This window comes from Pristiophorus japonicus, unplaced genomic scaffold (assembly GCF_044704955.1).
Source record: "Pristiophorus japonicus isolate sPriJap1 unplaced genomic scaffold, sPriJap1.hap1 HAP1_SCAFFOLD_2180, whole genome shotgun sequence".
Classification (NCBI taxonomy): domain Eukaryota; kingdom Metazoa; phylum Chordata; class Chondrichthyes; family Pristiophoridae; genus Pristiophorus; species Pristiophorus japonicus.
Window position 1 is genome coordinate 15,001 of NW_027251887.1, and position 12,500 is coordinate 27,500.

General features: G+C 58.9%; 1 protein-coding gene across 1 annotated transcript in view; it reads left to right on the top strand.

Annotated features, from left to right (window-relative positions):
* The window catches only part of LOC139245311 (zyxin-like), a gene marked incomplete at its 3' end in the record, with an annotated part of 23,918 nt that overhangs the window by 4,077 nt on the left and 7,341 nt on the right, over positions 1-12,500 (top strand). The window contains exons 3-5 of the mRNA XM_070871153.1: positions 494-663; positions 2,826-3,004; positions 6,513-6,633. Of these exons, the coding sequence (XP_070727254.1) occupies positions 494-663; positions 2,826-3,004; positions 6,513-6,633 (470 nt within the window). The remainder of the gene's footprint in view (positions 1-493; positions 664-2,825; positions 3,005-6,512; positions 6,634-12,500) is intronic.

Sequence of the window (12,500 nt, forward strand, 5' to 3'; positions counted from 1 at the left end):
ACCTGCACCGTGACCCTCGGCCCTTTCCCCCGACCCCTGACCTGCACCGTGACCCTCGGCCCTTTCCCCGACCCCTGACCTGCACCGTGACCCTCGGCCCTTTCCCCAACCCCTGACCTGCACCGTGACCCTCGACCCTTCCCTGGACCCCACCCTGCCCTGTGACACCCCCGGCCCTTCCCCGGAGCCCCTTGTCCTTCACGGTGACCCCTTCCCCTTGACCGGGACCACGTTCCTCGGACCATGACCCCGTGACCCTTGACCTGTTCCTCTGACCCCCCCCCCCCCCCCACCCTGCCCCGTGACCCTCCACTCCTCCCCACCCCCGGACACCACCCCGTGACCCTCAAGCCTTCCCTGGAACACACCCCCCCCCTCCCACCCTGTAACCCTTGATCCTTCCCCGGATCCCGTCCTGCCCTGTGACCCTTGACCTGTTCCTCTGAGTCACCCTGCCCTCTGACCCTCCTGTCTTTTCCACCCGCCCGTGCAGAGACCTGCTCGCGCTGCGGGAAGGACCTGGCCCGGAGCCAAGCCGCCGTCAAGGCCATGGGCAAGATGTTCCACGTGGAGTGCTTCACCTGTAGCCGCTGTCGCCAGGAGTTGAAGGGCCAGCAGTTCTACGAGGTGGACCATGAGCCGCTCTGTGAATCCTGTCACAGCGTGAGTCGTCGCGAGGGAGCGAGGGGGAGGGGAGGGGAGGGAGGGGGTGGGGCCATCGGTCCACGGGGGGAGGGGCGGTCCCCGGGGGAGAGGGCTCACGGTCCCCGCAAACTGTGGTCTCCTCAAACCCCCCTAAACTGTGGTCTCCTCAAACCCCCCTAAACTGTGGTCTTCTCAAACCCCCCCCAAACTGTGGTCTTCAAACCCCCCCAAATTGCGGTCTCCTCAAACCCCCCAAACTGTGGTCTTCTCAAACCCCCCCAAACTGTGGTCTCCTCAAACCCCCCCAAACTGTGGTCTCCTCAAACCCCCCCAAACTGTGGTCTCCTCAAACCCCCCCAAACTGTGGTCTCCTCAAACCCCCCCAAACTGTGGTCTTCAAACCCCCCCAAATTGTGGTCTCCTCAAACCCCCCCCAAACTGTGGTCTTCTCAAACCCCCCAAACTGTGGTCTCCTCACCCCCCCAAACTGTGGTCTTCAAACCCCCCCAAATTGTGGTCTCCTCAAACCCCCCCAAATTGTGGTCTCCTCAAACCCCCCAAACTGTGGTCTTCTCAAACCCCCCAAACTGTGGTCTCCTCACCCCCCCAAACTGTGGTCTTCAAACCCCCCCAAATTGTGGTCTCCTCAAACCCCCCCAAACTGTGGTCTTCTCGAACCCCCCAAACTGTGGTCTTCTCAAACCCCCCAAACTGTGGTCTTCAAACCCTCCCAAACTGTGGTCTCCTCAAATCTCCCAAACTGTGGTCTTCAAACCCCCCCAAACTGGGGTCTCCTCAAATCTCCCAAACTGTGGTCTCCTCAAACCCTCCAAACTGGGGTCTCCTCAAACCCCCCAAACTGTGGTCTCCTCACCCCCCAAACTGTGGTCTCCTCAAACCCCGCAAACTGTGGTCTCCTCACCCCCCCAAACCCCCAAACTGTGATCTCCTCACCCCCCCAAACTGTGGTCTCCTCAAACCCCCCAAACTGTGGTCTCCTCACCCCCCCCAAACTGTGGTCTCCTCAAACCCCCCAAACTGTGGTCTCCTCAAACCCCCCCAAACTGTGGTCTTCTCAAACCCCCCAAACTGTGGTCTCCTCAAACCTCCCAAACTGTGGTCTCCTCAAACCCCCGCAAACTGTGGTCTCCTCAAACCTCCCAAACTGTGGTCTCCTCAAACCCCAAACTGTGGAATCCTCAAACCCCCCAAACTGTGGTCTCCTCAAACCCCCCAAACTGTGGTCTCCTCAAACCCCCCAAACTGTGGTCTCCTCAAAACCCAAACTGTGGTCTCCTCAAACCCCCCAAACTGTGGTCTCCTCAAACCCCCCCAAACTGTGGTCTCCTCAAACCCCCCAAACTGTGGTCTCCTCAAACCCCCCAAACTGTGGTCTCCTCAAACCCCCCAAACTGTGGTCTCCTCAAACCCCCCAAACTGTGGTCTCCTCAAACCCCCCAAACTGTGGTCTCCTCACCCCCTCAAACAGTGGTCTCCTCAAACCTCCCAAACTGTGGTCTCCTCAAACCTCCCAAACTGTGGTCTCCTCAAACCCCCGCAAACTGTGGTCTCCTCAAACCTCCCAAACTGTGGTCTCCTCAAACCTCCCAAACTGTGGTCTCCTCAAACCCCCGCAAACTGTGGTCTCCTCAAACCTCCCAAACTGTGGTCTCCTCAAACCCTCCAAACTGTGGTCTCCTCAAACCCCCCAAACTGTGGTCTCCTCACCCCCCAAACTGTGGTCTCCTCAAACCCCCCAAACTGTGGTCTCCTCACCCCCTCAAACTGTGGTCTCCTCAAACCCCCCAAACTGTGGTCTCCTCAAACCCCCAAACTGTGCATCTCCTTACCCCCCAAACTGTGGTCTCCTCAAACCCCCAAAACTGTGGTCTCCTCACCCCCCAAACTGTGGTCTCCTCAAACCCCCCAAACTGTGGTCTCCTCACCCCCTCAAACTGTGGTCTCCTCAAACCTCCCAAACTGTGGTCTCCTCAAACCCCCCAAACTGTGCGTCTCCTCAAACCCCCCCAAACTGTGGTCTCCTCAAACCCCCCAAACTGTGGTCTCCTCAAACCCCCAAACTGTGGTCTCCTCAAACCCCCCAAACTGTGGTCTCCTCAAACCCCCAAACTGTGCGTCTCCTTACTCCCCAAACTAATGGACGTTTGATCTCATTGCAGACCACTCTGGACAAATGTGTTGTGTGCCAGCAGCCAATCACGGAGCGCCTGCTGAGAGCGACTGGCAAGACATTCCACCCCAAGTGTTTCACCTGTGTCCAGTGCAAAAAGGTGCTCGAGGGACAGCCCTTCATCGTGGACAATAAAAACCAGGTTTACTGCGTGGAGGATTATCATAGGTGAGTGTGTCCGTGTTGAGGGAGCACCGCACTGTCGGAGGGGCAGTACTGAGGGAGCGCTGCACTGTCGGAGGGATGGTACTGAGGGAGTGCCGCACTGTCGGAGGGGCAGTACTGAGGGAGCGCCGCACTGTCGGAGGGGCAGTACTGAGGGAGCGCCGCACTGTCGGAGGGGCAGTACTGAGGGAGCGCCCCACTATCGGAGGGATGGTACTGAGGGAGTGCCGCACTATCGGAGGGACAGTACTGAGGGAGCGCCGCACTGTCGGAGGGGCGGTACTGAGGGAGTGCAGCACTGTCGGAGGGGCAGTACTGAGGGAGCGCCGCACTGTCGGAGGGGCAGTACTGAGGGAGCCCCGCACTGTCGGAGGGGCAGTACTGAGGGAGTGCCGCACTGTCGGAGGGACAGTACTGAGGGAGTGCCGCACTGTCGGAGGGGCAGTACTGAGGGAGTGCCGTACTGTCGGAGGGGCAGTACTGAGGGAGTGCCGCATTGGCCCCAGGACACCGTGGAGCATTGGCTGGTTCTTATTCGAAATTGTGCTACGGGATCATTTACGCCCATCGCAGAGGACAGACAGGACCTCAGTCTAACGTCTCATGAGAATATAAGAAATAGGAGCAGGAGGGGGCCATTCGGCCCCTCGAACCTGCTCCGCCATTTAATACCACCATGGCCTGATTCGATCATGGACACAGCTCCACTTCCCTGCCCGCCCCCTTATCGGTTCAGGAACTGTCTATCTCTGCCTTAAATATATTCAATGTCCCGGCTCCCACAGCTCTCTGAGGCAGCGAGTTCCACAGATTTACAACCCTCCGAGAGAAGAAATTCCTCCTCATCTCAGTTTTAAATGGGCGGCCCCTTATTCTAAGACCATGCCCCCTAGTTCTAGTCTCCCCCCATCAGTGGGAACATCCTCTCTGCATCCACCTTGTCGAGCCCCCCCCTCATAATCTGATATGTTTCGATAAGATCACCTCTCCTTCTTCTGAACTCCAATGAGTAGAGGCGCCAACCTCCTCAACCTTTCCTCATAAGTCAACCCTCCCTCATCCCCGGAATCAACCGAGTGAACCTTCTCTGAACTGCCTCCAAAGCAAAGTACGTCCTTTGGTAAATACGGAGAGCAGAACTGTGCACGCAGTACTCCAGGTGTGGCCTCACCAATACCCTGTGTAACTGGAGCAAGACTTCCCTGCTTTTATACTCCATCCCCCTTTGCAATAAAGGCCAAGATACCATTGGTCTGCCACAGAAACACCGACAATAGGTGCAGGAGTAGGCCATTGGGCCCTTCGAGCCTGCACCACCATTCAATGAGTTCATGGCTGAACATGCAACTTCAGTACCCCATTCCTGCTTTCTCGCCATACCCCTTGATCCCCCGAGTAGTAAGGACCTCATCTAACTCCCTTTTTGAATATATTTAATGAATTGGCCCCAACAACTCTCTGCGGTAGAGAATTCCACAGGTTCACCACTCTCTGGGTGAAGAAGTTTCTCCTCATCTCGGTCCTAAATATCCTTAGACTGTGTGTCCCCCTGGTTCTGGACTTCCCCAACATCGGGAACATTCTTCCCGCATCTAACCTGTCCCGTCCCGTCAGAATTTTAAACCTTTCGATGAGGTCCCCTCTCATTCTTCTGAACTCCAGTGAATACAAGCCCAGTTGATCCAGTCTTTCTTGATAGGTCAGTCCCGCCATCCCGGGAATCAGTCTGGTGAACCTTCGCTGCACTCCCTCAATAGCAAGAACGTCCTTCCTCAGATTAGGAGACCAAAACTGTACACAATACTCCAGGTGTGGCCTCAACAAGGCCCTGTACAACTGTAGTAACACCTCCCCGGCCCCTGTACTCAAATCCCCTCGCTATGAAGGCCAACATGCCATTTGCTTTCTTCACCGCCTGCTGTACCTGCATGGCCAACCTTCAATGACTGATGTACCATGACACCCAGGTCTCGTTGCACCTCCCCCTTTTCCTAATCTGTCACTTCCCTGCCTTTATACTCCGTCCCCTTTGCAATAAAGGCCAAGATATCATTGGCCCTTCCTGATCGTTGGCTGGACCTGCCTATTAACCTTTTCGAGCTCTGGAAGCCGGGACAGTGAATATATTTAAGACAGAGATAGACAGTTGCTTAACTGAGGAGGGGATAAGGGGGCGGGCAGGGAAGTGGAGCTGTGTCCATGATTGGATCAGCCACGATCCAGCTGTTTACACTGTACATTAATGATTTAGACGAGGGGATTAAATGTAGTATCTCCAAATTTGCGGATGACACTAAGTTGGGTGGCAGTGTGAGCTGCGAGGAGGATGCTATGAGGCTGCAGAGCGACTTGGACAGGTTAGGTGAGTGGGCAAATGCATGGCAGATGAAGTATAATGTGGATAAATGTGAGGTTATCCACTTTGGTGGCAAAAACAGAGAGACAGACTATTATCTGAATGGTGACAGGTTAGGAAAAGGGGAGGTGCAACGAGACCTGGGTGTCATGGGACATCAGTCATTGAAGGTTGGCATGCAGGTACAGCAGGCGGTGAAGAAAGCAAATGGCATGTTGGCCTTCATAGCGAGGGGATTTGAGTACAGGGCCAGGGAGGTGTTGCTACAATTGTACAGGGCCTTGGTGAGGCCACACCTGGAATATTGTGTACAGTTTTGGTCTCCTAACCTGAGGAAGGACATTCTTGCTATTGAGGGAGTGCAGCGAAGGTTCACCAGACTGATTCCCGGGATGGCAGGACTGACCTATCAAGAAAGACTGGATCGACTGGGCTTGTATTCACTGGAGTTCAGAAGGATGAGAGGGGGACCTCATAGAAACATCTAAAATTCTGACGGGACTGACATATGAGGAAAGACTGGATCAACTGGGCCTGTATTCACTGGAGTTCAGAAGGATGAGAGGGGGACCTCATAGAAACATGTCAAATTCTGACGGGACGGGGACAGGTTAGAATGTTCCCGATGTTGGGGAAGTCCAGAACCAGGGGGGGTCACACAGTCTGAGGATAAGGGGGTAAGCCATTGAGGACCGAGATGAGGAGGAACTTCTTCACCCAGAGAGTGGTGAACCTGTGGAATTCTCTACCGCAGAGAGTTGTTCGGGGCCAGTTAGTTGGATATATTCCAGAGGGAGTTAGATGTGGTCCTTACGGCTCAAGGGATCAAGGGGGGGTACGGAGAGAAAGCAGGAAAGGGGGTACTGAGGGGAATGACCAGCCGTGATCTTATTGAATGGCGGAGGAGGTTCGAAGGGCCCAATGGCCCACTCCTGCTCCTGTTTATTTGTCTGTTCCCCCACGGTCGCTGAAACGTTTGCATGGAGCACGGCGCGAGAGATAATGCCGCTGCTGTTTCTCCCCGGGTCCCGGTCGGAGTCCTCCGCGCCGGGCGAGTCGGAGGGTTGCTCCGCAAACTGCGGCGACAGGACGTGCTGTCCGCCGCCCACACCCAGCCCCCGTTCTCTCACTCACGCCGCGGTTCTGTGCCAACAGGGCGTTCGCCCCCAAGTGCAGTGTGTGCAACGAGCCAATCGTTCCCGAGGATGGGAAGGAGGAAGCTGTTCGGATCATCGCCCTGGACAAAAACTTTCACGTCAAGTGTTATCGGTGCGAGGTGAGAAGAACTGTGGTCCAGGGTCGCTCGCTGTGTCTCCCCTCGCTGTCTCTCCCCTCGCTGTGTCTCTCCCTCGCTGTGTCTCCCTCGCTGTGTCTCCCTCTCTGTCTCTCCCTCGCTGTGTCTCCCTCGCTGTCTCTCCCTCTCTGTGTCTCCCTCGCTGTGTCTCCCTCGCTGTGTCTCCCTCGCTGTGTCTCCCTCGCTGTCTCTCCCTCGCTGTGTCTTCCTCGCTGTCTCTCCCTCGCTGTCTCTCCCTCGCTGTCTCTCTCCCTCGCTGTGTCTCTCCCTCGCTGTGTCTCCCTCGCTGTGTCTCTCGCTCGCTGTGTCTCCCTCGCTGTGTCTCCCTCTCTGTCTCTCCCTCGCTGTCTCCCTCGCTGTCTCTCCCTCGCTGTGTCTCTCCCTCGCTGTGTCTCCCTCGCTGTGTCTCTCCCTCGCTGTGTCTCTCCCTCGCTGTGTCTTCCTCGCTGTGTCTCCCTCTCTGTCTCTCCCTCGCTGTCTCTCCCTCGCTGTCTCTCCCTCTCTGTCTCTCCCTCGCTGTGTCTCCCTCACTGTGTCTCCCTCGCTGTGTCTCCCTCGCTGTCTCTCCCTCGCTGTCTCTCCCTCGCTGTGTCTCCCTCGCTGTCTCTCCCTCGCTGTCTCTCCCTCGCTGTGTCTCCCTCGCTGTGTCTCCCTCTCTGTCTCTCCCTCGCTGTCTCTCCCTCGCTGTCTCTCCCTCGCTGTGTCTCCCTCGCTGTGTCTCCCTCTCGCTGTGTCTCCCTCGCTGTCTCTCCCTCGCTGTGTCTCCCTCGCTGTCTCTCCCTCGCTGTGTCTCCCTCGCTGTCTTTCCCTCTCTGTCTCTCCCTCGCTGTGTCTCCCTCGCTGTGTCTCTCCCTCGCTGTCTCTCCCTCGCTGTCTCTCCCTCGCTGTGTCTCCCTCGCTGTCTTTCCCTCTCTGTCTCTCCCTCGCTGTGTCTCCCTCGCTGTGTCTCCCTCGCTGTGTCTCCCTCGCTGTCTCCCTCGCTGTCTCTCCCTCTCTGTCTCTCCCTCGCTGTGTCTCCCTCGCTGTGTCTCCCTCGCTGTGTCTCCCTCGCTGTGTCTCCCTCGCTGTGTCTCTCCCTCTCTGTCTCTCCCTCGCTGTCTCTCCCTCGCTGTCTCTCTCTCGCTGTGTCTCCCTCGTTGTGTCTCCCTCGCTGTGTCTCCCTCGCTGTGTCTCCCTCGCTGTCTCTCCCTCGCTGTGTCTCTCCCTCTCTGTCTCTCCCTCGCTGTGTCTCCCTCGCTGTGTCTCCCTCGCTGTGTCTCCCTCGCTGTGTCTCCCTCGCTGTGTCTCCCTCTCTGTCTCTCCCTCGCTGTCTTTCCCTCGCTGTGTCTCCCTCGCTGTCTCTCCCTCGCTGTCTCTCCCTCGCTGTGTCTCCCTCGCTGTGTCTCCCTCGCTGTCTCTCCCTCGCTGTGTCTCCCTCTCTGTCTCTCCCTCGCTGTGTCTCTCCCTCGCTGTGTCTCCCTCGCTGTGTCTCTCCCTCGCTGTGTCTCCCTCGCTGTGTCTCTCCCTCGCTGTCTCTCCCTCGCTGTCTCTCCCTCGCTGTCTCTCCCTCGCTGTGTGTCCCTCTCTGTCTCTCCCTCGCTGTGTCTCTCCCTCGCTGTGTCTCTCCCTCGCTGTGTCTCCCTCGCTGTGTCTCTCCCTCGCTGTCTCTCCCTCGCTGTGTCTCCCTCGCTGTGTCTCTCCCTCGCTGTGTCTTCCTCGCTGTGTCTTCCTCGCTGTGTCTCCCTCTCTGTCTCTCCCTCGCTGTGTCTCCCTCTCTGTCTCTCCCTCGCTGTGTCTCCCTCGCTGTGTCTCCCTCGCTGTGTCTCCCTCGCTGTGTCTCCCTCGCTGTGTCTCCCTCGCTGTCTCTCCCTCGCTGTGTCTCTCCCTCGCTGTGTCTCCCTCTCTGTGTCTCCCTCGCTGTCTCTCCCTCGCTGTCTCTCCCTCGCTGTGTCTCCCTCGCTGTGTCTCCCTCGCTGTCTCTCCCTCGCTGTGTCTCCCTCACTGTGTCTCCCTCGCTGTGTCTCCCTCGCTGTGTCTCCCTCTCTGTCTCTCCCTCGCTGTGTCTCCCTCGCTGTGTCTTCCTCGCTGTGTCTCCCTCACTGTGTCTCCCTCGCTGTCTCTCCCTCTCTGTCTCTCCCTCGCTGTCTCTCCCTCTCTGTGTCTCCCTCGCTGTGTCTCTCCCTCGCTGTGTCTCCCTCGCTGTCTCTCCCTCGCTGTCTCTCCCTCGCTGTGTCTCCCTCGCTGTCTCTCCCTCGCTGTGTCTCTCCCTCGCTGTGTCTCCCTCACTGTGTCTCCCTCGCTGTCTCTCCCTCGCTGTGTCTCCCTCGCAATGTCTCCCTCGCTGTGTCTCTCCCTCGCTGTGTCTCCCTCGCAATGTCTCCCTCGCTGTGTCTCTCCCTCGCTGTCTCTCCCTCTCTGTCTCCCTCGCTGTCTCTCCCTCTCTGTCTCTCCCTCTCTGTCTCTCCCTCTCTGTCTCTCCCTCGCTGTCTCTCCCTCGCTGTGTCTCCCTCGCTGTGTCTCCCTCGCTGTGTCTCCCTCGCTGTGTCTCCCTCGCTGTCTCTCCCTCTCTGTGTCTCCCTCGCTGTGTCTCCCTCGCTGTCTCTCCCTCGCTGTGTCTCCCTCGCTGTCTCTCCCTCGCTGTGTCTCTCCCTCGCTGTGTCTCCCTCTCTGTCTCTCCCTCTCTGTCTCTCCCTCTCTGTGTTTCCCTCGCTGTCTCTCCCTCTCTGTCTCTCCCTCTCTGTCTCTCCCTCGCTGTCTCTCCCTCTCTGTGTCTCCCTCGCTGTCTCTCCCTCGCTGTGTCTCCCTCGCTGTGTCTCCCTCGCTGTCTCTCCCTCTCTGTGTCTCCCTCGCTGTCTCTCCCTCTCTGTGTCTCCCTCTCTGTCTCTCCCTCGCTGTCTCTCCTTCGCTGTGTCTCCCTCGCTGTGTCTCTCCCTCGCTGTGTCTCCCTCGCTGTGTATCCCTCGCTGTGTCTCTCCCTCGCTGTCTCTCCCTCGCTGTGTCTCCCTCGCTGTGTCTCCCTCGCTGTGTCTCCCTCGCTGTCTCTCCCTCGCTGTCTCTCCCTCGCTGTCTCTCCCTCGCTGTGTCTCCCTCGCTGTCTCTCCCTCGCTGTCTCTCCCTCGCTGTCTCTCCCTCGCTGTCTCTCCCTCGCTGTCTCTCCCTCGCTGTGTCTCCCTCTCTGTCTCTCCCTCGCTGTCTCTCCCTCGCTGTCTCTCCCTCGCTGTGTCTCCCTCGCTGTCTCTCCCTCGCTGTGTCTCCCTCGCTGTGTCTCTCCCTCGCTGTCTCTCCCTCGCTGTGTCTCCCTCGCTGTGTCTCCCTCGCTGTGTCTCCCTCGCTGTCTCTCCCTCGCTGTCTCTCCCTCGCTGTCTCTCCCTCGCTGTGTCTCCCTCGCTGTCTCTCCCTCGCTGTCTCTCCCTCGCTGTCTCTCCCTCGCTGTCTCTCCCTCGCTGTCTCTCCCTCGCTGTGTCTCCCTCTCTGTCTCTCCCTCGCTGTCTCTCCCTCGCTGTCTCTCCCTCGCTGTGTCTCCCTCGCTGTGTCTCTCCCTCGCTGTCTCTCCCTCTCTGTCTCTCCCTCGCTGTCTCTCCCTCTCTGTGTCTCCCTCGCTGTGTCTCTCCCTCGCTGTGTCTCCCTCGCTGTCTCTCCCTCGCTGTCTCTCCCTCGCTGTGTCTCCCTCGCTGTCTCTCCCTCGCTGTGTCTCTCCCTCGCTGTGTCTCCCTCACTGTGTCTCCCTCGCTGTCTCTCCCTCGCTGTGTCTCCCTCGCAATGTCTCCCTCGCTGTGTCTCTCCCTCGCTGTGTCTCCCTCGCAATGTCTCCCTCGCTGTGTCTCTCCCTCGCTGTCTCTCCCTCTCTGTCTCCCTCGCTGTCTCTCCCTCTCTGTCTCTCCCTCTCTGTCTCTCCCTCTCTGTCTCTCCCTCGCTGTCTCTCCCTCGCTGTGTCTCCCTCGCTGTGTCTCCCTCGCTGTGTCTCCCTCGCTGTGTCTCCCTCGCTGTCTCTCCCTCTCTGTGTCTCCCTCGCTGTGTCTCCCTCGCTGTCTCTCCCTCGCTGTGTCTCCCTCGCTGTCTCTCCCTCGCTGTGTCTCTCCCTCGCTGTGTCTCCCTCTCTGTCTCTCCCTCTCTGTCTCTCCCTCTCTGTGTTTCCCTCGCTGTCTCTCCCTCTCTGTCTCTCCCTCTCTGTCTCTCCCTCGCTGTCTCTCCCTCTCTGTGTCTCCCTCGCTGTCTCTCCCTCGCTGTGTCTCCCTCGCTGTGTCTCCCTCGCTGTCTCTCCCTCTCTGTGTCTCCCTCGCTGTCTCTCCCTCTCTGTGTCTCCCTCTCTGTCTCTCCCTCGCTGTCTCTCCTTCGCTGTGTCTCCCTCGCTGTGTCTCTCCCTCGCTGTGTCTCCCTCGCTGTGTATCCCTCGCTGTGTCTCTCCCTCGCTGTCTCTCCCTCGCTGTGTCTCCCTCGCTGTGTCTCCCTCGCTGTGTCTCCCTCGCTGTCTCTCCCTCGCTGTCTCTCCCTCGCTGTCTCTCCCTCGCTGTGTCTCCCTCGCTGTCTCTCCCTCGCTGTCTCTCCCTCGCTGTCTCTCCCTCGCTGTCTCTCCCTCGCTGTCTCTCCCTCGCTGTGTCTCCCTCTCTGTCTCTCCCTCGCTGTCTCTCCCTCGCTGTCTCTCCCTCGCTGTGTCTCCCTCGCTGTCTCTCCCTCGCTGTGTCTCCCTCGCTGTCTCTCCCTCGCTGTGTCTCCCTCGCTGTGTCTCCCTCGCTGTCTCTCCCTCTCTGTCTCTCCCTCTCTGTCTCTCCCTCTCTGTGTCTCCCTCGCTGTCTCTCCCTCGCTGTCTCTCCCTCGCTGTGTCTCCCTCGCTGTGTCTCCCTCGCTGTGTCTCCCTCGCTGTCTCTCCCTCTCTGTCTCTCCCTCGCTGTCTCTCCCTCTCTGTCTCTCCCTCTCTGTCTCTCCCTCGCTGTCTCTCCCTCTCTGTCTCTCCCTCTCTGTCTCTCCCTCTCTGTCTCTCCCTCGCTGTGTCTCCCTCGCTGTGTCTCACTCGCTGTCTCTCCCTCGCTGTGTCTCCCTCGCTGTGTCTCCCTCGCTGTCTCTCCCTCTCTGTCTCTCCCTCGCTGTGTCTCCCTCGCTGTCTCTCCCTCGCTGTGTCTCCCTCGCTGTGTCTCCCTCGCTGTGTCTCCCTCGCTGTCTCTCCCTCGCTGTCTCTCCCTCTCTGTCTCTCCCTCGCTGTCTCTCCCTCGCTGTGTCTCCCTCGCTGTGTCTCCCTCGCTGTGTCTCCCTCGCTGTGTCTCCGTCGCTGTCTCTCCCTCGCTGTCTCTCCCTCGCTGTGTCTCCCTCTCTGTCTCTCCCTCGCTGTCTCTCCCTCGCTGTCTCTCCCTCGCTGTGTCTTCCTCGCTGTGTCTCCCTCGCTGTCTCTCCCTCGCTGTCTCTCCCTCGCTGTGTCTCCCTCGCTGTCTCTCCCTCGCTGTCTCTCCCTCGCTGTGTCTCCCTCGCTGTGTCTCACTCGCTGTGTCTCCCTCTCTGTGTCTCCCTCGCTGTGTCTCCCTCGCTGTGTCTCCCTCGCTGTGTCTCCCTCGCTGTCTCTCCCTCGCTGTGTCTCCCTCGCTGTGTCTCTCCCTCGCTGTCTCTCCCTCGCTGTGTCTCTCCCTCGCTGTGTCTCTCCCTCGCTGTGTCTCCCTCTCTGTCTCTCCCTCTCTGTCTCTCCCTCGCTGTCTCTCCCTCTCTGTCTCTCCCTCGCTGTCTCTCCCTCGCTGTGTCTCCCTCTCTGTCTCTCCCTCGCTGTGTCTCTCCCTCGCTGTGTCTCCCTCTCTGTCTCTCCCTCTCTGTCTCTCCCTCGCTGTGTCTCCCTCGCTGTGTCTCCCTCTCTGTCTCTCCCTCTCTGTCTCTCCCTCGCTGTCTCTCCC